We start from the raw sequence: 25,853 nt of genomic DNA, 5'->3' as shown, positions 1-25,853 counted from the left end.
GCTTGGAGAAATGGTTAAGGCTTAGAGGAAGATTGCCAAAATTCTAAAAAGAAAATACACTAAACTGAACACCAGAGAAGAAAAAATAAAAAAGTGTTACCCTAAATATGGGGACAGGGGGGCAGGGAGTGAGATCTTTATGAACAAATAGGGGGAAGAGTCTGTTACCTGCTATGTGCCAGGCCCTGTGCTAAGTAAGCATTTTACAAATATTATCTCATTTGATTCTTACAATAACTGTGAGGCAGCTGCTTCTATTATCCCCATTTTACAGTCTGAGGGAATGGAGGCAAACAGATTAAATGACGTGTCAGCTAGTATGACACTGGACATGCATGACCAGTGACAGAGCCAGTAAATGTCTGAGGCCAGCTCGTACATTATGTATGTACACATACAAACATGCAATAAACTTAAAAAAAAATTGTTTACACTGGTAACTTCTGTTTCTCCCCCTGTTCACTGTATGTCCTCTTGTAATTTTTGCTCAACAGGCCCTGCTCTCAAGGAGCTCAGAAGAGAGACTGGGGCTGGATATAGACAGCTGGGAATCATCTGCATTGGGATAATCAGGTTTTCCTGGCTCTGGGCCCAGCGCTCGGTCTGCTGAGCCACCAGCTGCTCTATATACATTAATAAGTTTGTACCTAGATAAGATTCCAAATATTGTGAGAGAGCAACGTATGAGAAATAACACAGAATTAAGTGACTCTATTTCTGACCAGCTAGAAAGGACTAAGATGTGTCCCTAGGCCCAGAGACAGCTGTGGGCTGCAAACTTGAGGGGTCAGTTGGTCTTTCTTCCCCTTGATGGGCTGCAGGCTGAAGCAGTGGGCAGGGCTAGTGGAGAGGTGGGTTGTGGCATCAATCAGACAGCTACTTTTATTCCTCATGTGGTAGCAGGCAAAAGGAGCTGGACAATTCTAGCCTTGAATGTCCCCATAATTTCACAAACTCTCTAGAAAAGGAATAAGTGGATGGAAAATCAAGGAGTATTTTTTACTTCATTATATCCAGGAAGGGAGTTCCAGGGAGTCTAGATTTTGTTGGGAGTGAGTAAAACGAACAGCGCTGATCAATTATGGGCCCTCACAAAGATGATTAATTTTTGGAAATACCCAGGAATGAGGGGGCCACAGAGAAGATTTTCCAAAAGGCTGTGGACTTTTTATGGGAAATAAGGCCCTGGGGGAAGTATGCAGGAAAGAATGCACAGCAGCTGTTGGACAGATTGAGGGCCCCCCCACACTTGTGGACCTTCCAAAGCCCCCAGAGGCATATTCAGAATTCAAAATATAGGTCAGTGAGCACAAAGGTCCTTGCTGTGATTTGTGGGGACTTCAAATTTTATCTAGGAGGAAGAACGTTGGGGATAGGACCAAAACAACACTGTTCAATCCTGTTTCAAACCTTTTCTTTTTTCACACCTCCTAAAGTGACCCCTTCTTCTGAGGTAGAAGCAGCATTTACCCTCATGTAGGTTAGGTTAGGTTAGGCAAAAGGCAAAGAATTGTGCTTGAGATTTAACTGGTGCAGGGGGACTAAGACTCAAACTATTGACATAGTTTCCTAGTTCTAGCATTTAGAAAAGTGTAAAAGCCCAGAGTATGAGCCATCAAGGGCTCCTCCAGCTTGATACAGGCTGCTGGCTGGGTGCTGTGCCCAATTGAATCAGTGCTGTATCCCTGATGGAGATCCTTCCCAAGGTATTAGAAACTTATTTTGTGAAATGCTAAATGATTACTGTCCAGTTTCATTCTAATCTGAACCACAAGGCCTGTCTGACTCCCTCCCAGCAGATGATATTACTTCCTAAATAGAAACTATTTCATATCACTCCTCCTTTCCCCTCCATTCTATGCCTCAAAATGTCTTGAAATCACCTCCTCTTTTCTCCAGTGGCTGATGAAGAGGTGGTCCTTCCATCTTTAGGAACCACACCTTTCTCCCCAAGTCTGCACTCCTGTCCCCTTCTCTTGATGCCCCTCAGGCATTCCCTTTGTCTAATCTTCAATGTGTCTGTATCTATCAGTTCCTTCACTGCTATCTAAAATCATTCTCACAATTTCCCATTCTTTAAAAAACAAACAAATCCCCCCAAAACACTCTTCCTGTTACCCCATTGCCTCATCAAGTTATCAACTTACATATGTATATGTGTGTGCCATGTATATGTATGCTGATACTGGCATGTATATATGTGTGTTATATATATAATCATATACGGCATGTGTATATACACATACATGTTGATATGTAGGTGTGGGTATGTATGTAAGGGTTTGTGGACAAATGTGTGTTTGTATATGTTGATTAATATATGTGCATGTACATGTATGTTGGTTTATAGGTGTGAGTATATAGGTATGTTAATGTATGTGCAGAGATGTGTATGTGTGTTGATTCATGTGTGTGGGTATACATGCATACTGATACATGTGTATATGTATATCACTATAGGTATGCACATAAACACATGTTGATATCGATGTGAGTTGATATGTGTATATATGAATATATGTGCATATCTGTACATACATATGTCAACACACATGTGGACCTGCATACTCACCTACCTATCTACCTATGTATGGATGTATAAACTCCCAGAAAAGGGGGTCTACACCTGTAACTTCCATGTCCCCTCCTCCTGTTCACTTTGTGTCTTCTTGTCATTTTTGATCAATAGGACTGGCTCTTAAGGAACTCAGAAGAGGGACAAGGGCTGGATATAGACAGCTGAGAATCACCTGCATCAAGAAGACAAATGATATAGTACAAGAGTGAAAAGAGAAGATGGCTGAGGGCTGTGCCTTGTGGGCATGATGGTGGGCATGATGGTGGGGATGAAGAGCCCCAAAGGAGGCAGAGGTGTGGTCAGCACCAGAGACACAGGAAGAGAGAGCAGTCAGGAAAACCCAGAGAAGAGAGTCTATAGAAAGATGATTACATGCCATGGAGAGGTCCAGAAGGATGAAGACTGATGAGATGTTATGAGATCTTCTGATGGAGAGAATGCTGCTAGCTGGGGAGAAGAGTTTCAGCTGAAAGGTGACCCTCAAAGCCAGACTGATGAGGTTGCAGAATTCTTAGAGATCATCTTGGTGGCCAGCCTACTTTACAGATGACAAAAAGAGGCTCAGAGAATTTTAAAGACTTACTCAGTCTTCTGAAGGGAGCAAAGTAGCAAGACCTGGATTTAAAACTGAGTTCTTCTAATTCCAAAGCTAGCAAACACTCACTTCACATTACCAGCTTGATCTCTCTCTCTCTCTCTCTTTCCATATGTGTATGTATATGTGTGTACATATACATATGTACATATATTCATTAAACTACAAATTCTACCGTTGTTTGGATTACATATAAATTGGTCTATGGGAAAACCTGTTCCCTTTATTTAGGCTTCTTACTGTAAGCTCAGCTGAGAGATAAACAAATCAAATCAACAGAAACTTCTTTCCTGAGTTATTCTTGATATCTCCTTTTTAGCAACTAAGTGTTACATCAGCATATCTGCAATGATATGACTATGTTTCAATAAGTGCAACTAATGAATACGTGGTTGTGTATATTGGAATTTATGCTATTCAGAGTTTTACTTGATGTAAAATAAGGTAATTGTGGTTCCAGTCTGGAAGCATGCAGCGTGAATTTGAACAATGCAATCACTTCCAGGGATTCATTATTTGTACTCATTGGGACCTAGTTATACAATATAAAGGGCAGGGGAGAGAATAAACAAATTTAGACCAAGACAGATAGGAGATATTCTCCAGTAAGTCTCATAAAAATTTGAGTAAAACATTTTGTAAAACTTAAAGCATTCTAGTTGAGTTGTTTTTCATTCATATCCGAGTCTTAATGATCCCATTTGGGTTTTCTTGGCAAAGATACTGAAGTGTTTTGCCATTTCCTTTTCCAGCTCATTTTACAGATGAGGAAGCTGAGGCAAACAGGGATAAGTGACTTGCCCAGAGTGACACAGCTAGTAAGTGTCTAAGGCCAGATTTGAACTCAGGAAGATGAGTCTTCCTGACTATCCACAGTACCATCCAGCTGCCCAAAGCATTATAAGCATTATTTAAATGTGAATTCTAGTTAGTAGTGTGGTTCCTGTTTGCCTTTTGACTGTCTCAAAAGTTTCATCATCTTGGATTGCAAAGAACATAGTTCCTCGAGGGGGATGTGGGGATGGGGTAAAATATTCTTGAAATTGTACAACTATTCCTTAATCTATTTAATTAGCCCCAAATTGTAAGAACTGAATCTTTCCTCTTAAGAAAAGCAAAATTCTCTTATTATAACAGCAATACTAACAACAATTGACATTTGCGTAGTGCTTTGAGGTTTGCAAAGTACTTTGCCTTTATCCCATTTGATCTAGGATTTACCTGTTATTATAATTGCCTTGCTATTTAATGTGTGTATGGCCCAGAGAGGCTACTGATGAACCTTTTCAAGAAAAGGATGTGATCTGTCCAGTGAAAGCATAGGCTCCCTAGCCCTTCAAATGGGGGCTGGAGATAGATGCTCTGCTGGCACCATATCCTGTCTTCTCCAAGCACACTCTGGTATTCTTGATCTGGTTTTCTATTTCTGTCCATCAGCATATGACTGGTCCATGTATTGCTTGAGTCAGATTCAGCGAGTTTTTGGTTTCCTCTGGCCAATGAATGTTTTCCGTTGTGTAAAGACTTCCCTGGTGCAGGCTGATAGTGGCCTTAGCCTTAGTGGTCCTCAGGTTTGCCATGACTCTTACAAGTCTACGGGCAGTTTCTGTGCTTCAAAAGCATAGGCACATTCAATCACAACAGCTCCTGGATGTTTCATGTGCCTCTGATGGGTGCCACGGCCTACTGCACTGAAAGGATTTCTCAGGTGACCGAGAGCTATTTTAAACTGGCTAGGGACTACTTGACTGCTTCCTTGATCAGGGCTCAGTAAAAGCAGTCAAATATGACAAAGCATTATGAATATACTTACCTTCTATTATTTTAGTGATTTGGGAATGACTAGGTGCTAAATGGATAATTAGCCCAACATTTTGCCCACTGCTAAGGGCACACAGAGTAAGCCTTAATAAATGACTAACATTATCAATTGTGGCAGATCATACCATATAGATTAGCTCCAGTATGTCTGAAAATTTCTTGGAACTGTCCAACCCACAAGCATTTATCAAGAGCCTACTATGTGTCAGGCACTGTGCTAGGCTTTGGGGACAATATAGGGAAAAAAATTATGTCTACCCTCAAGGAGATTACACTTAATAAGAAAGGCCCAAATATGTGCTAGGTCTACTATTTTTTAAGCTCTACAAGCTCACTATATAATGATGGAGTCAATTGAGTATGCTGGTCCTTATATCTGAATGAATGGGAATGAAGTCAAAGGTGCTCCAACTAAGGACAAAAAAGCCTCAATCAATTTATATCTGGAAGGTAAACTAAAATGGAATGCTGTGGTACAGAAAAAGTGGTCGACTGGCTGCAGAAACTGAGTTATTTCCTGTGGGTATTCTACAAAAAGGAGAGTGGCATGGATGAATGAATGTTCTCGTCAGTCCCTCTGAACAGTGGCTTGGTAAGGAGGGGGGGACTTCATCTTCTACCTCTGTGGTCATCTGCCCTCCTTCCCTTGTTGTTTGTCTTTCATTTTCAAGGAGGACCAATGACATCATGGTGACATCTTGACTTATTCATGAACTGGATTTAAGGGAGGTAGAGCTGCACAAGGTTGTCAGCCTCAGTTTCTCTTTCAGAGTCTTTAAAATCCATAGAAGTCCAGTGGCAGGACAAGAGTCAAGAAGATTGATGACGGCAGTGGATGCGGTGGGTGACATTGTTGTCTTCAATGGCTGACCAAGCTCTTAAGCTCTCCACAGCACCTTCAAGGCCACTGGAATAAATTGTTCTCATTCGTTCATTCCACCAGGGAAGTCTTCACACGTTTGGGGAATACATCCCCTAAATCACCAGTAGGTTTGAGGTTTAACCCATTGGCCGAGATGGTTCTGTTGGAGTGTGGTCACTGTGCACACGGCTTCTTGGAGCCACAGGTGAGAGTCGGGGGAATCAGGGGGACCCCCAGGGTGGATGAGCAGTCCTGAAAAGGGCTTGGCAAGCCTTCTCACCAGAAGGGTTAGTCCTCTTGAACACCACACACACCCTGATTTCCCCCCCAATAACAGGCAGGAGTTGTGTCAGAGAATTTGGCTGGGGACGTTTAGTGCCAACTGTTCTCACTATGTCATCTCAGTAACCAGATCTTTCTAAAAACTAATAGAGTCTGACTACCTAAATGATATCAACAATCATGACAAGAAGCACGCTGGTGAGGGCTCGTGAGCTTTGGTGTTAGCAAAGACAACCCCCTAGTGCACTGAGGGGGTCTAGGAGCCCTTCTATGAGAACCTGACTAGTAAATGGGAGGGGAAGTTGGGACGGCTGCCTCCCAACATTGGCTACAACCAGGAGGATCTGGACGCTGTTATTCACAGATCACTTCTGTTGTTAGCATTTATACAGCTTAGGTAAAGTTTACACAGCACTGAACAGAAACTACCTCATTTAATCCTCCCAACAACCCTGGGAAGTAAGTGCTATTACTATCCGCATTTTACAGATGAAGAAATGACATGGAAGTAACGTTTTGACTTCAATAGAAAAGAATATTGACTCAAGAACATCCGTAAATATCTTCGAAACTATCTTCTTTGTTATGATTTTCTGAATTAACCTCAGGGCAAAGTAATTTCTCCTCTCAATTTAATTCAATAAGCATTTTTTTTTTTATGGTTGGGTGACAGACACTTTCTAGGTGCTGGGGGTACAAAAACAAAAATGAAAATAACTCTGCAGCCTCAAGAAGCTTATAGTCTACTGGGAGGGTGTAGGAACAACCTGTATGCAATGAGCAAATGCAGAATATGCGCACATATGTATATACAATTTTTTGGGGGGGAGAATATGAATAATTAGTGGTAGTGGGGAATCAACAAAGGCTTCATCTGGGAGCTAACTTCTGAACAGAGCCAAGACATATTGCTAACGTAGTATTGTACATACCCTTCATTTTGCAACGAGTTAGATACTGCCTGGGGAGATTTCTCTTACAGGACTGTTGCTAAATAACAATTCAAGAGTTAAATTTTTATGTACAGTTCACCTTCCCAAACTAAACTGTAACCCTTCTTGGAGACAGGGACCACGCCTTATTCTTCCTTGTATCCTCCACAATACCTAGCAGAGGGCCGTGCTTACAGTTGAGGTATCTATATCTACGTATCTGTTAATCGATGAAAAGGAATGAAGCAAGAAGAGCCCTGGCAGCGGCCCCCTCCCCCCCCACATGCGTCATTCGGCGGTAAGCACGGCCCCAGGTACAACACATCTCCACCTGGGCACTGCGGACAGGCCCATTTTCTGGATCCGCAGATCTGCTCTGATAACGCACTGCTCTTATCAGCTTCGTCGCCTCCTAGCAGCCAGCCTTTAACTGTAACCGCCCCGGACAAGCTGGAATGCACGGACAAGCACGCACGGCACACACATGTGCATGTCCACGCTGGCTTATCTGCACACGCTCACTCTGAAAGTCTTCATCATGAACATCCGTCGTGCTAACGCGAGCGAAGACGTCTGTACTGCACGTGCGCTACGACACGAGTCACACCGAAAACACCATTTATCTCATGCCGAAAACAGCCTGGCTGGATCTCCTGAGTGGGACGACAGAGCAGACGCGTCCTAAGCCCACACGGCCGCTGGGCCTCCGGTCAGCTCGGTCAGCCCCGGAGGGCCACCAAGGTCGGGCTGGGCCACCTCGCTGACGCGGCAGGGGCCTCGGGGTCACCTGGCTCGCCCAGGTCGCAGAGCTGCTCCGGGCCACCAGGTCGGACCCCAGGCCCGGCGCTCCACGCTCTGAAGCCTGCCTGCTCGCTGCCCAGCGCTGGGGCACAGCGGGGGGGCTGCGGAACACGCACACCCGCCGCACTGCGGAACAGCAGAGGCCTGCGGGCGGGCACGAAGCGGGGAAGGCCTGCTTCCCCACATCGAGCGCTTGGCAGCTTATTAAGGCCTATGGTCAATAACGTTCCAGGGCTCCTCCGAAGCCCACAGACTCATTCTGAGTGCTTAGAAGGCCTGGAGGAAGGAGCAAGGCACCTTCACACACTCTTCTTTTTGGAAGGATCGAAGTCGTCCAGAAGTTCCAGTCTACTCTCATCCGCACGTGATTGACGCCCGGCCACCCCAGGGCAGCACTTCCTCCATGCCAAGGGGTAGAGGTGTCTTTGAGGACACCATGAGAACACAGGGTTATCGTTCTCAAAAAAAAAAAGGTACAACGTGCTGGCCATGTTCTGGTTTCTACAAGGTCCTAGACCTTCAACAAATCTGTTTAAATTTTGACCAATTAAAAAAAGGCTTTTAAAACACTTTCGACTTAAGAGAAATGAGAATTTTCACAGCTGGAGCTCTGGGAAGACGCACGATACAATAAAACCCTGGCCCGCTCTCTCCTTCCGAAGGCGTCTGGGGCGCTCCAAATAGCCCACCCATGGCACCCCGGGGGTCCGTGCCTGGAGCGCACCAGGCCCCGGGCCAGGCGCCGGGAGGGGATCCTTCGGCCCGCGCCTTCCCCTCAGGGAGCTTCCCATCTCCTGGGGAATGTTTAGAAACCCGGAATAGGGAGAACGCCCCGACCCCGGGGGTGCTCCCGAGGTGCCCGCGGCGGCCCCCCCCCCCCCTCCCGCTCCAGGCCTCCGCAGGGCCGCGGCCAACAATGGGGGGGGCCGGCGGCGGCGGCGGCGGGGTGGGTCCCGCACTCCCCCGACGGTCCAATCCTCGGTCACATTGTTGAGAAGCAGATGTCATTATGGGTGGAGCTGACACTGCCGAGCAGCTGAAACATTTTTCTAGCCCAACTCACTCCCAGCCTGCCCCGGGAGAGGGTCTGCGCCCCAGACAGGTGAGTAGAGCTCCGTCCAGCACCTTCTCTCCCCAGCACCGCCCCCCGCCCCAGCCCCCACCCCCTTAAGGGGAACCCGGAAGTTCTGACCCGGGCGGCCGGAGGCGTAAACGCTCGAGTGAAGAGTTCAAAACTTGCTCCGGCCTCTGGGCGCCCGCGCAGACTCGGGCCCCGGAGCCTCCCCCAGCCCGGCTTCTCCGCGGGACGCTCAGGAACCGGCCGTGCTCTGGCTCTCTCCTCGTTTCCTACTGCGGGCCGAGGCCTGGAGGCAAGCAGGGGTGGGGAGGAGGGAGACCGGGGCGAGCCCGAGGCAGGGCCGAGGCGGCCTCTGCGGGCCTGTGCCTTGGCCGCGGCTGGGATATGACCGAGGGAGTCTGTGCGGTTGTTCAGAGCTAGGGCTAGGGAGCTTCCGGCCCACTCGGGCAGCGCCGGGGGGCCGTATCTGGGGTGGGGTCGAGCGGGGACGGGAAGGTGACCCGAGTGGGCGTTCCACGGTTCGCACTCGCCTGGGACCGGGTGATCTGCAGCTGGTAGTAGTCTTTACTCGGCGCCGGGCCTTGTCCGCCGGCTTCGAACAGAGTCTCTGGCAGCAGCGACGCCATCTTGGGACGCCACCGCCGTCGCCTCGGCAACCAGGAAGGGGCGGGACTTGGGCTGGGGTCATGGGGCCAAAGTCCTGGTAAATCGGGGCCCAGCTTAAGGGCTAGAGGGCTTCCAATTTAACGTGCTCCGGGCACCCCTTTATCCTCTGTGGGGCCTGGTTCAAACCACATCCATGAAGCTTATACTTTGGCGACCCCATTGACCCGAAGGGGAATTAGTTCCTGCTACCAAAAGAGAGACGGGTGGGGGTGGGGGGGGTGACCCCGGCGGAGGGATACCAATAGAAGCCTACACATCCCCCTTCCTGGTCCCTCGTAGGGATCGGGAGATCTGAAAGCGGTCGGGGGGGGAAACGGGGGTCGGGCGGTGGGGGGGTGGGGGGGGGTAATGTGATGTGCCGCGGGTCGGGCAGTGGGGCCTGTCCCGCGGGCATGTCCCTGGCGAGGAGGATAAAGTAGTTCCTCGCCAGAGTGTTAGAACGGGTGGGGGGGCGGGAGGGGGAGGGAGGGAGGTGAAGGCGGAGGGGGACGCTCGGCGCGGTGCTGCGGCTCAGCTGATAATTGAAGGGACCGGAGGATCCGCTGCCGCCGCCACCGCCGCTGGGGGGGGGTGGGGGGTGGGGGAAGAGAGTGGAAGTTACTGCCGCGCCACGGAGTCCGGAGCGGAGACTCGGGGCCGAACTAGGTAACTGAGACGCGCCTGCCGGGGCCGGGCTGGGAGGCCCGCCGCCGCGGGAGGGGGGAAGGGCCGCTGTGGAGCCGGGGGGAGGGGGCGCGGGAGACCTGTGGGGGGCCGGCGGGCGCAGAAAATCCCCGGGAGCCTTGTCGTGTCACCGCCTCCATTCGGCCCCATCTCGGGCCTGCTGCAGGCCGGGCCCGAGGCGCCAGGCCCGCGGTAAGGGGCGGGAGCTGCACTGGAAAGATGAGTTGGAGAGGTTTAGGATTCGGGGCCAGGGGAGGGGGAGAGAGAGTGGGGCAGGGAGCGCCCGCCGCCCCCGGAAATGAGGGTCCTTTGGAGACAGTTAAAGGGGGTGTGTGTGGGGGAGACGACAGGAGAACTGGGGGTCCGAAATGGGGGTTCAGTCGTCCGAGGGGGGTGTAGGAAGAGAGTAGTGGGGGGCCGGAAGTGCAGGTGGGGGGGGTCTATGGAGACGGAGAGGGTTCCCCGGAAATGGGACAGGGGGCCCGGAAATGGGGGGGAAAGGACCACTGGGAGGCCCGAGGCGGCCCGGAAAGGGAAGCCTGGGAGCCGGCGGAGGCACCCCGGGGCTGGAGGACAGCCGAGGAGCCGAGCGGGGCTGAGAGAGGCCGCGGGCCCTCGAGCCGGGGCCGACCGCGGTGTGTGCGCCGCGGAGCGAGGATGGAGGCGGGGAGGGGGCGGGGACGCGGAGACCCCGGAGGAGGGGGCGAGCCAGGGCTGCCCCCCTACGGAAAAGTGAAAAGTTGGGTCCGCCAAGGCTCTCGGGCCCTCGGCTCGGAGTGCTGGCCACGGCCTCGGCCTTCCCCGGCGTGTGTGCGCGCGCGTGTGTGTGTACGTGGGCACGTGGTGCGTTAAATAAACACCGTCTTGTCGCCTCCCGGCCCCCCCAGCACCCCTCTCTCCCGGAATGCTTGTACAGGAGGGAGTTTCAGTGACAGTGCCCGAGGACACGGACCCCACGCGTTCTCGCGCATCGTCCACCCACGCGGCGAGCTTCTCCTTGGAAGAAGCAATTCCCCTTCCTGCTGATTTTGAGGGGGGGAGGTTAGAGCCCAGCCCCCACCCCAGACTGGTCTAAATGACGCCGGTGCCCGAAGTCCTGACGGGGGTGGGGGGATTGGTTTCTCCTGGGCACTGTGGCGTACCGAGAGGCTGCTTGCAGTTCGCGAAGAGGTTTTCGGGTTGGTGAACGCCAGTTGGCCGTGGAGGTGGGCCCTGACGGAGGTGAAGCGGGATTGCATTCGGAGGAGGAGGAGGAGGAGGGGCTGGGGGCTCCGGGCCCGGGCTGGCGCCGGGCGCGCTGTGGGTGTGCTCGGACTCTCCCGGGCTGGCTCCGGGGCTGCCCAGCCACCCGATTTCCCTGCTTTCCCAGCCTCGGTAGGCCCCTGCCTGCTGGCTCGGAACTTTTCATTCTGCTCGAGAGTCTCTCCCGACCGGTTAGGGGGCATTGAATCTCTCAGGCTCCCGAGAGTTGAGGCTTAAAATCCCCGTTCTGAAATAAAGGCAAGTTTAGAAAGTTGAAAGAGCTATTGAGTAGGGAAAAAACCGGCTCTTGGAACAAAGGTCCTAGTTGTGTGGGAGAAGGCAAGAGGCCTGTCTCCGAGGCCTGTGTGTGTCGCATTTACACCGTGGGGGAGGGAAGCGTTCAGGGCTTGCTTTATTGGTTGGAGTGATTGCTGTCAGAGGTTAGTACATAATTAAATGCTGAGGATGTTTTTTAAAGGTTTGTTCGCTATATATAGTTTGCTCTGTGTACAGTGCCACAGTTGAGTGTGAATTTTAGTGTAGACAGAAGCTCCAATTCTCTTTTCACTTAAAGTACCAGAAATACCGAATAATTATGAATTTAATGTCATCTTTGTAAATGTAATTGTGAGATTCCCCGTATTTCATTTATTTTCAGTTTTAATATGTACAATATTGTTGGAGTTTGTTGGGTTTTATACATGTGTATGATGTCTAAATGTTTTCTATCCATCTAGAATTAAAGTATACCTATAATTAAGAACCTGTGATTTCTATCTTACAGGCTGTTTTTCAGGAGTTTGAATATGTTGTTTTAAGCTACTTAGTTAAGTTGTCATTTACTTTGTATGCGACATTTTTTGTCATTTTTATTCTTTTAGAAATATGTACATTTATATGTTTACAAGCCTCTAACATGAATATAAATTAGCAAATTTTGGAAGTTGAGAAACTGAAGGTTAAAAATTTTGAAGTCCTGAATCAGACCTAGGTAATCTGTAAAATTATTACATTGACCAAGAAGTTATTTAAATGCTAAAAATTGTGAAAATTCACCATAATCAGTTTTTGTAGTCAGAAATTGAAGATTTGAAAATAACCAGCAGGAAATTCTTCTGAATTGTGTTATTTAGTTATATTATTAATATTTAAAAAATACACTTGAATATAAAGTTATTTTAAAAAGACCTGCTTTACTTGTAATTTATGCATATGTTATTTACGTGTCATATATATCCTTGTGCAAATGTAGAAAATATAAGAATGAAGTGAATTGATTTGATGAAGTCATTGAAGAAAAAACACTGGACTACGAATGAGAAGACCCAGGTTCTAGTCCTGGTCTTATTAAAAACTACTTATCAGCCACATGAAACTTGGGCAGATTGCATTATCTTTGAGTATCAGTTTTATCTGTGAAGAAAATGGACTCGGCAATCTCCAAGGTCCATTCTCACACTAAACTTTTACTAGTTCAGGTAGAAGTGAAAGTAGGGTCTAAGGGCTATTCAGAGCTTCTTCCATTAGTGTTCAAATGAAATATGAATTTGTCATGTGACACATTAAAAGTATAAAGAAAATTGTCAATTAAAGAAACTTGAATTTCAATTACTAAAAATATCAATTTTTGTGTTTATGTAGTATTATTTTAGAGGAAGGAAGGAAACAAGTAGTTACTAAGATACTTCTACAGGAATTGTGCCAGGCTCTTTACAAATATTATCTCATTTGATCCTCACAACAATGCTGTGAGTGAGGTGCTATTATTTATACCCATTTTACAGTTGGGGAAACAGACTGAAACAGGTTAAGGGGCTCTCCAGGTTTACACAGCTAGTCTGAGGTCAAATTCAAACTCTGTTCTCCTAGACTCCAGGCTCTAAGCGGTATCTAGAAGCTGCCTAAGAGTTCAATTAACCTTCAAGTAATCTTAGTCAAGGTAAATGAATAAACCTGACAGTTGAAAGTGTCATAACCAGAGAAATAAAACGACACTTTAAAACCTAAAGAATCAATAGGAGCTTCAAATTAAATTAACAGTGATTCTTTGGTTTTTGGATATTTTTTCTTACAGTCTAGATGGTAAAAGAAAATGTTCTATCCACTCCTCTCCCCCTTTTTGTCCTTGATATATTAACTGGGAAATATGAATCCTTGTTATGTTTCAAGATGTATTGCGTTCTGTCTCTTATTTCTTTACGGTTTCTCCCCCTCACCCCCCATTTATAAGGTCATGCCCTTTTAAATAGGGACCTCTTTGTTCCTCTGTATATGCTTTCACTCATACAGCCCATCTGGAATGTGCTCCACTACTTCAGATTCTATACTGCATTTAAGATGTGGTTAAGGCTCATCCCTCCAAGAAAACTTTCTTAATTCTACCACAAGGAGTCTTTCTTTTGAATTTTCCTAAATAACATGTATGAGATCTATACCTGCAGTATTATGAATCTGCATCTTGCCTCATAATTGTTATTCAGTTGTTTCCTCACCTAGGTTGTAAACTTTTTGAGGGAGGACAAGGATCTTCCTTCTAGGAAAATGTTATCTAGAGTGCAGTGTTTCCTAATAAAAAATGTACTGTAACTGTTGGTACTTTTGTCAGCTAGGACTGCACTTAAGGGGGAAAGTGGGTTGGATATTTGGAGTTTCAGAACCACATGGAAACTGGATGAAAGAATAGTTCAAGTTTATAGCAGTTTATCAACAGGGAGAAATTGCTATAGTGTACTTGCATAGGATTTCTCCTTCCTGCATACCCTTAGCAACTCTTAGGACTTATTCTTGTCTTAATTCTTCTAGATCAGTATAGAGAGGCAGAGTGGAGGAAGTATTTATCCATTCTTGAGTTAAACCACCCAGGTTCAGAAATCTCTCACAAATACTGGCTGGGCCTTTTGCAAGTCCTTCAATTTCCCAGTGCTCCAGGCAGTGTTTTATATAAGATTAGAAGTTGCAGAATAGTTAGACATCTGCAAAAGTTCCCTACAGTCACAAAACCAAAAGGCTGTCTGTCTCAGGACCAAAAATTTCCCCAAATCTTACTCAGAGCTCCTGGTTTTTTTGTCTGTAAAATGGTGTTAATATACCACTTACAGGGATTTTGTGAGGAAAACTGTGTACACTTTATTATACAAATAGAACTCTTATCATCATCATCTCATAGGATCATAGGTTTGGAGTTGGAAAGAACTTGAGATGTGAGACTGAGAGCTTAGGGTGATTGGGCAGAGGTTTGACGCAGGCAATCAAGAATTTGCCCAAAGCTCTTTTACAGATGCAAATTTATATTATTTCCCTAAATAGGGAGAAAGTAAAAAAATGCAAAAGGTCTAAATATCGAGTGTATCTTTTGGACTTTTTGGCATCTATTTTTACACTCTTCCCATTCTGGTTGTGGACTTTTCCTTATCAAGGTAAGGACAAGACCCTATTTACTGTTGATTTTGACTCTTCCATAGCATAGTGACTCATGCTTTGGGCGCTTGGTACTCTCTGACCATTCTCTCCCTTCCCCTTTTTCTCCCCACTTTATGAACTCCATGATCTGTTATTTAATACTTTTCATAACTGTAATCTGGCCTTTTTCTGTTCTTCCTGCCTTACTCTACAGCTTAATGCTCTAACCTCACCTCTATGATCCAGCTATACTGACCTACTGACAGTTCCTCACATTTCATCTTCATTGGCTTTGTAGCAGTGAGCTGTCACCTTGTATCTCACTTCCTTTTGTGTTCCCTGGCTTCCTTCAAGACAATTCAAATATTCCCTTTGGCCTTTTCAGCAGCTAATGACTTTACTTTTTAGATTACTTTGATCTCCCTACTTTCTCCAGATCTTATATGTCCCTAGTTACTTACATATTATTTCTCCCATTAGAATGTAAGCTTCTTGTAAGCAGACTTTTTTTTTCTATCTTAGCATCCTCAAGTGCTGCCTTTCATGTTGACTTGATGGTGTTAGCTGCCTGGGATAGTTAGGCAAGTATCCTGGTAATTGTGTCACATTATCAGTTGGTTATATTTAGTTTAGATATTAGATATTGTTAGACTTTATTTCGAAAGTGTTCTACAATTAAAGTTATTATGAAGCAATATATGTGAAACACTTTGCAAACTTTTAAGCACTCCATGCAAGCTGGCTTTTAGTAATAAGCGTAAATGAAATACTTAGGTACTTGGTATTTTTAGTAGAATTATTTCTTTTTCACATAGAACATATTAAATATTTTGAAAATAATTTTTAAATGTTCATGTTTTGTTTATGTGGCACCCTTTGTCTTTATGGAGCATAGAGAGTGCTGGACTTCTTGGAATCAGGAAGACCTAAGTTCAAGTACAGCTTTGGATAACTTAATAGTTATGGAACCCTGGACAACTATGGATTCTGTCTCACTTTCCCCATCTGTAAAATCGAGATGATGATAACACCTACCTTTAGGGTTGTTAGGACCAAATGATTGTAAAGTGCTTTTGCAAGCCTTAAAAGTGCTATATAAATGTTAGCTATCCCTCTCCCTACCCTCCCTAGTAGACCATTTTTGGTAATGATAGAAGAAAGGGGGAGGAGGGAAAGCAGTTCAGCAAAACCAGTCAGTTTATCAGCCACATATGACAGAATGTGCAGTATTCTGTACTCAGTGTCCTTTCACTTGTAAAGTGGGTGGGGAGGTGCATTTTCCTAGCTCTTTTCTTGCACCCAGATTGGTCACTATAACTAGATAGTGCTCACTTTTATTCTTTCCTTTTACGTTGTTGTGGGTTTTCCTGGTTCTGCTTCTTCCACCCTGTGTTATAATACTTCTCTCAATTCATATTTATTGTTTTTTTTTATAGGGGATCAGGGAGCTTTAAAACTTGAACGGGGTCTGATTTCGGTGTGATTTCTATGACATCATTAAGTCAACTAGGCTGGATAAAAGAAATAAAAACTGATCTACTGGACTCCCATATTTTAAGTTTGGACCTTGGGGTTTGAATATTTGTTTTGAAGTACTGGAATCATCAGGGCTATGTTACTTTGTTGTTGGTTTTTTTGGCTAGTTTTAGAAGGCTTTTGGGACTAAGGGTTTTTAAAAGAAGATTGCTTACAGTTATTGATACTTTATGATGATCCCTAGTTCTAGTGATAAAATACCTTTAAATTGTCTGCTGTAATAAACTACACTTGACAAATTTTTAACATCCAAGTCATTTTGCTTTGCTTACTTAGTGCTGTTTCAGAAAGTCTCTTCTGTCTGTTGAAAATGAATTTTAATAATAAATATTAGTAGAACACATTTGGTGCTGAATTTGCTTCCAAAACATAATAATGTATCATAAGCTGTATGAATTGTTTGCATTGCCCATTGCAGATAATTGAGTTGATTGGATAATTTGAAATTTACAGTGAAGGTCTAAATAATATGCCCTGCTGCTATTGTTAAATAATTTGAGTCTCCAGCAGCGTTAAAATGGTAGGTTAGCTTTAGCTCATTCCCATTGTTTCCTGTTAGAAAGAATACTCTTGTTGCAGCAAATGTAATGATGTCATTACCCATACATAGATTCTGAAAGCTTTTATTTATTTGTAAGCATAAGTGCCAATCACCAGTCTTCTAAGACCTATTCAGTTTGAATTTGTATTTTAATCAACTTGTCAAACACAGTGAGTTTTGGAAGTATTCCTTTGCTCCTACATATTAAGTCAGTCCCTTCTTAACTACATCCGCATAAACAGATTACTTTGTGCTATATATTTTAGGTCACTCAGTCTGATCAATTTTAAGAGTGATTTGTTCATTTAGGACTTTCTACTGATCAACAGCATGTTTGTGCTTTAATGATCTACAAACTTTTCAGGAAAATAATTTTAGTTTGTGTTTACTTACCTGCAAATTACTGAACAAAACGTAGTAATTATGTTCTATCCCCAAATCCACTTTCAGTGTTATTCAGATGTTATCATACTAATCATTAATGTATTATATGTATTTTATGTATCAATATATGTATACATATGTATTATGTATGAAAAGTTGAACAAAAACAGAAATTTAAAAATGATGCAAGACTGATTAATATTTAACCCCAGAACAAGTAAGGAGTCATTTAAGTTAATTGAGTTGAGAGTGATGCTATCCAACTGGAATTTTAGGAAAAAACACTTTGGTAGCCAGGTAGGTGATGGTTTGGAGTGGGAAGAGACTTGGGACAGGGAAGGATTACTAATTACCAGGCTATTTCAATAGTTCAGGTAAGAAGTAATGAGACCCTGAACTAGGGTGGTGACTGTGAGTGAGAAAAGGGAACAAATGCCAAAGATGAGGAGGTAGCAACAGCAAGATTTAGCAACTGATTAGGTATGTGGGGGTGAGGGAGCATAGAGCAGTGGAAAATGACACTTGAGGTAGTGAACCTGGGTAACTGGAAGGATCATGGTATCCTTTACAGCAGTGTGGAAGTTTGAAGAAGGAGTGGAGGTGGGGGAAGATAATGTAATAAGAACCATCACTTGCATATTATAACCCATCCAAGCTTACTCATTCTGTCCCACTCAAAAAAAGATGGGACTTTTACTCATTGGTCACTCACTTCCTGGGCAGCTCCGCCTAGGCCACTGGCTGATCTGTGGGTAAGGGGGTGGTTATACTGAGTTTTTATGGGTTATGCTGGCTGTTCCCAGTGGCACAGCTGTTGTTAGTTAGGAGTATGTGTTAGTTGGGAGTATGGACAGTGGAGGGAGAATTTGGGAGTCTGGAAGTGTTGGGGTAAGGTGTGGTTAAGTTGGACAAGGTTCATGATGGGGTTGGTGCAACATATTTTTCCATTTTCAGATTGGTTAGTTATAGTATTAGTTAGGTAACAGTCCCCAAAAGGGTTTAACACCCCCCAAAAGGGTTTAACACCCCACTTTGGAGATTGTTGTTCAAGGTCAGTGGCCATGCATCCTTTCTGAAAGTCACTGTGTTGTAATAACTTGTCCATATGACCTTGAATGGAAAGTTTGTGTACTGTAAGTTACGATCTGTTATTGGAGAAATAATTGAATAGCTGCTCTACGGGGAAAAAATACGTTTTATGTCAGAGAGGCAGGATGTGTGTATAAGAGAATTGGCCTAAAAGTTGAGAAATACAGTGTTTGTTAGTCAGGTAAATTGATGCAGTGGATGGAGTGCTGGACCTGGAGTTGGGAAGACTTGAGTTCAAATCCAGCCTCAGACATTTAATAACTGTGACCCTGGGCATGTCATTTAGGTCCTGCTTTAGTGCCTCATCTCTAAGATGGGGATAAATAATAGTATCTATCTCCCAGCAGAGATCAAATGAAGGTAATATTTGTAAAGACCTTTGCAAACCTTGAAGTACTATAAAAATGCTGCTATTATTATTAGCCAGAGGGAATGCAATAAACATTTCTATAGCATATTCTGTGGGTCAGGTGCCGAGCTTAATAAATGCTTTTATATATTGATGATATGACCATCAGTTAAACCTCTCGTTTCCCTAGGCCACTTTCTTAGTTCAAAAATTGTAGAAAAGGCCTCCGTTTGCATTGATAGTAGAAATTCGTTCCTGGAAGTTCTCCATCATAATGAAATCAAGTTAAAAAATTGTTATGGTTATATTTAGTACTACTTCAGACACAATTTTCTTGGTAGGCAACCTATTTTAAGAAAAAAGTAAATTCTAATGGTGTACTTAAGTAAGATGGTATGTCACCATCATTTCAGTGATGAGCTTTACTTTTGCCTATCTTTGTAGAATTTTTCCTAAAGCTCCTTGGTGCATTCCAAAGTTGGGTGGCTTATGATGACAGTCTAGACGTTTCAGAGTTAATTTTATTTATCATTAGTAGACACAAATCATGTAGAGAATTTTTAGGGCAGTGGAAAATAGTCTTTTAGCTTTTTCAGTTTCTTAGGAAATGTAAAATTCAAATATGTCCAGCTGGAATATTGCTCTCTTCTCAACTCCTTCAGTAGATAGGAATAGCAGTGTATAACATTTTGACCTTTAAGAAAAATGAGCTCTAATATAGATAGTTAGAAGAGTCCTTAGAAATCATCTACTTCAGTTGCTTCATAGTCTCTTGGAATACAGTGTAGGTAAACCCTGGTTTTCACCAGATTTGATTTATGGAAATTTTCTTTAAAGATAAAGAGCTGTGGTTTCCGTCTGTTTGATATGAGGACCATTGTTAGCATTAGAAAGTTTGCAGATGCTTACATGATAGTATTTGTGATATTAATATGTTTATTGAGGGAATTCATAATGACCAAAAGCAGCTATGAATTGAATAATATTTTTGTAGTTTTTAGTGATGACTCTCTTAAGTGTGTTTATATTAATCATAATAGCATCTACATAGATGTGAAAATGGTGGTAGGTATTGTGAGACATTTTTTTGTTTACAGCTTATAGATTGGCTCATAGCTTCCTAGATGTCTCAGAATGACTCTAGCTGATTACCAGTTTGGGAATTGTTGAATTAGGTTTGTTATTCATCATTTTATAAAAGTTGTACATTTAGGGTTCATTCATTTATTTATTGAGTACCTGCTTATGTTCCTGGCATTGAGGTAGTTGCCTAATTTCTTCTTTTGGTCTCCTGAAGCCAAGGATAGTTGGTTAGGGAAGGAAGGAAGACAGACACAAATGAAATAGAACGAGAAATGTGACAAGGCATGGATCTGCTTGTTCCACATGAATGACATTTACAGGAAGAAATTATTATTTCATGGATGAAAAGGTCTCTGGGGTTTGAAGTACTAAGATGAGGCTTCATTTAGTGAATTGGAGACCACTCTAGGATTTGTTTGCATAGGTGGTTTGGAGGGCAGGCCATTTCTGGTTGAGTCAAATGGACTTGGTGACCATGGAGGTTGGGAAATCTGTGGAAGTTTTTGAATAGAGGAGTGAATAAGAAAGTAATTCTAGGAATATTAACATGGCAAGTTGGCACAAAATGAGTTGTTTGGGAAATTTTAAATTACTTCAACCTGGAAAAATTCTTCTTAAACAGTTTTAAGGAGTATTTGTCAGTCAGCTGCCATTTTTAAAGCTGTATGGTAGGAAATGTGCAAAGAACTGGGGATCCAAAAAAAGGCAAAAGAAACCTCAGTTCTCTAGGAGTTCAGTCTGTTGTAGTGTCCTGCCGGGCTTTATTGTCAGAGGGGACTGGGAGGGGTCAAATGTGAGTTATGCCCTGAGCCAGGTTAAAATAATTAGGATAGATAAAAATACCATAGGACATAGATAATGTCCATATGTATTTTTCTAGGTCAGTATGGGGTCTGCAGGAGTCCTTATCTATACTTTAGTGACCCCATTTCTTTTTGAGTTTGATACTTCTGTTCTAGAGAAGGTACATACCATGCTATAAAAGCTTTAACCTTGAGGGGGTGGGATGGGTCTGCAGATGGTCTGGACCAGCCTTGACAAGTTTTGGAGAGAGAGAAATCTGGCCACTGGGTGTTCTCTGTTTGTTACTCTGCTTCTGCCCTTGAAACTTCCTTTCCATGGCAGTGTGGAGTTATGATCTACGTTGGAGAATAGATTCTTACACCAGTGAAACTGCAGAATAATTGAATGGAAAGGTACTTACTATTTGCCAACCACTAGGATAGCCAAGCAAGCCAGTTCTTGCCTTGAGGAGTTCAGTCTTGAATTGGAGAAGATAACACCTTAAAGAAGGTTTAACTGAGAGGTGGGTGGAAAGGCTTCATAAATGATAAGGACAGAGGAGTGGGGCATATGTCCAGTGATCTTTAGAATTCTGTAGAACTTTGGAAGTATTAATATTGGTAGCGTAGGATAGGTCCAAATACCAGTAACTATTGAAATTATTTTTATGTGCCTCAATCCTTGGGCCAGCTGCTATATAAAGAAAGCTGTATACAAAGGCTATATAAAACTGGAAATCTCTGACCTCATGAAACTTGATCATGCTGGGTAAAGAGATTTGGAATAGTGGAGATGAGTTGAGTGGGGTTGTATACGGTTTTGAGGAAGGTTGTATGAGAGGAAAAAGGAAGCCTCTTGTTGGGGTGAAGTAGCAGTACATAAGATTGTGTAAGAGGGCCTCTATTTCTAGATTGAAATGTTTTTATAGAAAGAGGCCATTTGTTTGCCCTCAAATGTGGTAATGGCATGAAGAGATGATGTATTAAAATAATTCTTGTTTGAAAGCAGATCAAAGGAGAAATGAATAGAAATTCTGTATATAAGCACTATTTGGATTACATATTTCTTTTATTGAATAAGCTCCATCTCTTTTCTCCTAATTTTTCCTTTTAAATGCTATTTTATTACACCAGGAAAAGCTTGCCAGTTGTTTAAACTAGTAACCTAATCACAGAATTTGTTCCAATTCTAAGTGACAACCAATTTGAGCATATGTAGGATTGTTTGGTCAATGAGTTTATTAATACATTTCTATATATGATATGTATGCTTTTTTGCAGAGTGAGACTTATAGTTGTGTTAGGTTTTGTAGATCACACACTGGACTCTACATTTTCAGTCCTATTTTTAGGAGGACTTTCTCTCTTGGTTAGTTAGCTATGTGCAGTGCAGTGAAACAGTATATATAGTAAAAGTGAGTACTTGTTAAATGTTCAGTTCCTGCTTTAAAAGTTGATTGTTTACTCAGTTTTTATCAAGAAGTAAACACTTTAATATGTTTACTTTATAATGTGTAAATCTGGTCCAAATGGTTTTGATTTGAGGTTGCAGAGGACTTGTGTTTATAATATTTAACTTTTCTAGGTTACATTTTACTTTTCTGATTAGATTGTTGATGTGCTTTTATATTATTTGTTGATGTGGCTTTTATATTGTAGTTTTTATTAATTTGAATCATGGATACTTATAGTTGGTTTATCAATACAGGATATATATCCTTTTATGGCTTCATAGTGGAAAATTCCATCTTTTCAGTGTTAGAAAGGTACAGCTAAGATGCTAGAAATTTCTGCATGTTTATGATAGTCTTTTATGATACTTACATATTGCTGTAAAGAGCTTCTGGTGAGGAAGTTTCCTTTGCCAGTATAGATTGTAAACTGTTGCCCAGGATCAAACAGCCACTTTGTGGCAGAAGTGACTTGAACCTTTGGATCTTCCTAGCTGAGGTAGTCACTGTCCACTCTGTTATACTGTCTATCTTGATTGTCTTGTGTGCCAACTCCTATTGTAATCTGCCAAGATATGTTTAGGATGGTGCTTTTTGTCAACTTAAATTTAATAAATAGCATGAAAAGTTTCAGCTATTCTAGTATTAGAACAAGGAGCTAAGTTGATCATATTTCTGCAGTGTGTTTTCCCCATGAGGGAAATCCATCCCCTACACTGACTCGGATAAAGCAGATTAACTCAAGAAGAAATATTAGAACTCACTAACCCTAAAGTTGGGCCAAATGCATTTGTTTCCTTCCTCCAGTAGATGGCAATGGATATGTTAACTGAATATTTTACAGTGGTTCTTAAATTCTTGAGTCCTTTTTTTGCTAATTATGTTTTTTGAGGGTTAAATTCTTAGATGTGATTTGCAGTAATTCTTTGTCTTTGCCCTGGTGATGTTTGTCTAAGAAAACTAGATAGCTGGTCATTGTTTTGCGTTTTCCTGTTTCCTCAGTTTCCCCCGTGTGTTGGAAAAGCTTTATATTTCCAGTTGTTCCTGGGTAGTAGTAACATGTCGATGCTCAGGCAATTCAAGGATTTTTGGTTTGACTTGTTAATATGCTTCTGTTTCTTTCTGGCTGCTTGCTACTTCTATTGATTTCTGTTGTCTGTTCATCAGACTACTTTTTTCCAAGTAGTTTCCTTTATCACCTCTTACGTTCTATTGGGTAGAAGGAAATTTATCAGTTAGATGATAACATATGCTTTGCTGTCCTTGTAGCAACTGTTTTTAATGGAGCTGTTTTATTCTATGCTGGACAAGTTTTTAGAGATAGGTATAACAGTGTAATTGCTTTACTACTTTCTTTGGGACAGCCAAAACCTTATTGTTCATATATATTGATAAGATATGATTTGCTCTGTGGGGCTCTTGTGTTCTGAGTCTTTTTTTAAAGGTAGTTGACAAACTTATCTTGAATATGCCATATAATAGTAAATTACTTAGAAGGCTTACGTTCCTTGTCGTATTTTTTTTTTTTAGCAGAACCTTAATATCTATATTTTTAGTGTTCGTATGGGGTTAGATTCTTCAGAAAAATAAGTTAAGTGACTGTTTTAGTTAGGTTTAGAATAACTTCACTAAAGTGTCTCCTCCTATAGAACAGAGATAGATGTGAGTTCTTTGAAGATTTTACTAACAGAGTGCCAGGTTCCTCACCATTAGACTGTGTTTTCATCTTTTGAAGGTGGGGCTTTCTGAGTTTGGAAAGACTTGATAGGTTATCAAATGATTGGCCACCTAATGATGAATTTTTTTTTTGGTAGAACAATTTAATTTAAGATAGACACCAAGATTAAAATAGACATGAAAATGAGGGTTTTGTCTGTTCTTAGAGGTAGTGCTTATACCTACTAAATCAATAATTGAATGCCTGAAATATATTTATTGTAAAATTATTTTAGGAACTAGGTCAGTTTTTCCTCCTTCAGAACACAGTATAAAGATCATTTTTTTTTTTATCAGTCTGGTATTTATTGAATGTTGTCTTGAGAGAGAGAGAGTTGTGCACATGTGTGTGCGTAGTGGTATAGTACAGAATGATAAAGAAGCTGTGCCCTCAAGAACCTTACAGTCTAGACTAGGTATTAGCCTGTTTTATTATTATTATTTTTTTTGTCTTCATGAACTGCCTTGGCAGCTTGTTGAAACCTATGGCACCTGCTTAGAATAATGTTTAAGCATATGAAGCAAAATACATAGGAAACCAAAGATTACTGAAAATAAAGACTTTTTTTTTCCTCATAAGCTCATGGACCTAAATTCTGATGTCCTGCCTTAGTAGATGTATGTTATTCTTTTATGCAAATGAAACAGCAAATGATGAATTACGAGGCAGCATTGCAGGAACAGTGGAAAAAAGTGTTGGTCTGGAGTCAGGAGGACCTGAATTCAAATATTGCTTCAGGTACTTACTGCCTGTTTGACTGTGGGCAAGTCAGTTAACTGCAGTTTGACTTAATTTCCTCATATATAAAATGGGGATAATAATACCTCCTACCTCTGGGTTATTTTGAGGATCAAGTGAGATGATATTTGTAAAGTACTGATACAGTGCCTGGCACATAGTAGGTGCTATGTAAATGCTAGTAATTATTATTGTTATTACAGATTAGTTGCTTTAGTGGCTAAATAAACAGCTAAAGGGTTGTGTAAATAGAGACAGACTCAGTCTGTTTTTTACTCAACAGCTGGATAAACTTACTGATTCCATCTTGAAGGAGGTCTCCACCATTTTTAGAGATCTCTTGCCCCACCAAGATATTCTGATGGAATTATCAACAAAGAAAACATTCTCACTAGAACAGACTTGATCTTTGTAACTTCTGAGATCCCAATGTTAAATTATTCTCCTCCATAATCCTGTCCCTATTACTCAGTCTCCCAAATGAGGAAAGTGTCTGAACAACCCCATGTGATAGGCTCCTTTGACCACTGGTGATATCTCCCTAAGCCTGTGTAAAAACCTACATATATGTTATCTCCCTTTGTTCCTTGACTTTGCTGGCCACCTGGCAACTGCCCTATCAGCTGATGCTAATTAAACTTCTTGTATTCTAGCTTTGGCCTTTGATTTATTGACCTTCAGTCAGAGGTACCAAGGTGGCATTATTCTCCTGGAGGATCTTAGAATCTTTAGGTTGATAAGCCTTGCAGAAAGTGGGATTTGAAATTGAGGCTTGAAGAAAACCAGGTAGTGAAGATGAGAAGTCAGAATGCTTTAGACTCAGCATTATAGTCTCTGAAAAATCAATAAATATTTAAAGGCTTCCTATATACTAGACTCTGTGCCTAGGCACAGCTATAAATATGAATTGGACAAAATAGATTCCAGACCAAAAGAATGTAGCTAGTAGGAAATGAAGACATGGCCAGCTTGGAGAGCTCTCTTTATAAATGGAGGTTTTGGGGAGGGATTGGTTGTTTGCTCTGCTCTCCAACCCTCCAGTTAGAGGGGCAGAAAGTACTAATGACGAGTGAGTACCAAAGCCTAAGGCAACTCTTAAGGTGATGAATTTCCTGGGGCCATCCATGTTAGAATCCAGTCCTAGGGAGATGTGAGCTGTCATATACAAAGATTACCAAGATCAGCTTAATCTGATCATCTGGATCAGCTTTTAATCAGCTGGATCAAGAGAGACAAGTGTGAAAGAGGCATAAAGTGTTAGAAG

At 42.7% G+C, this 25,853-nt stretch overlaps 2 protein-coding genes across 25 annotated transcripts in view; one reads left to right on the top strand and one right to left on the bottom strand.

The window, feature by feature from the left end:
* FBXO36 (F-box protein 36) overlaps positions 1-9,651 on the bottom strand; it is a 110,970-nt gene extending 101,319 nt beyond the window's left edge. The window contains exon 1 of one of the 2 annotated variants that reach the window (XM_072618113.1): positions 9,480-9,651. In XM_072618113.1, coding sequence (XP_072474214.1) covers positions 9,480-9,575 — 96 coding nt within the window. In that variant the 5' untranslated portion in view covers positions 9,576-9,651. The remainder of the gene's footprint in view (positions 1-9,479) is intronic. The other variant, XM_072618112.1, reaches the window with a different exon arrangement.
* The window catches only part of TRIP12 (thyroid hormone receptor interactor 12), a 184,037-nt gene continuing 167,095 nt past the window's right edge, over positions 8,912-25,853 (top strand). For 5 of the 23 annotated variants that reach the window (XM_072618099.1, XM_072618098.1, XM_072618095.1 and 2 more), the window contains exon 1: positions 10,115-10,260. The gene's annotated coding sequence lies outside the window, so the exon portion shown is untranslated. Of the gene's footprint in view, positions 8,974-9,055; positions 9,242-10,098; positions 10,261-10,415; positions 10,471-10,831; positions 10,914-11,391; positions 11,484-25,853 lie in introns of those variants that run through there. The other 18 variants (XM_072618100.1, XM_072618096.1, XM_072618090.1 and 15 more) reach the window with 13 other exon arrangements.

This window comes from Notamacropus eugenii, chromosome 6, assembly GCF_028372415.1.
Source record: "Notamacropus eugenii isolate mMacEug1 chromosome 6, mMacEug1.pri_v2, whole genome shotgun sequence".
Classification (NCBI taxonomy): Eukaryota; Metazoa; Chordata; class Mammalia; order Diprotodontia; family Macropodidae; genus Notamacropus; species Notamacropus eugenii.
Note: the sequence above shows the minus strand (reverse complement) of the source record. Positions and strands in the feature narration are given on the sequence as shown.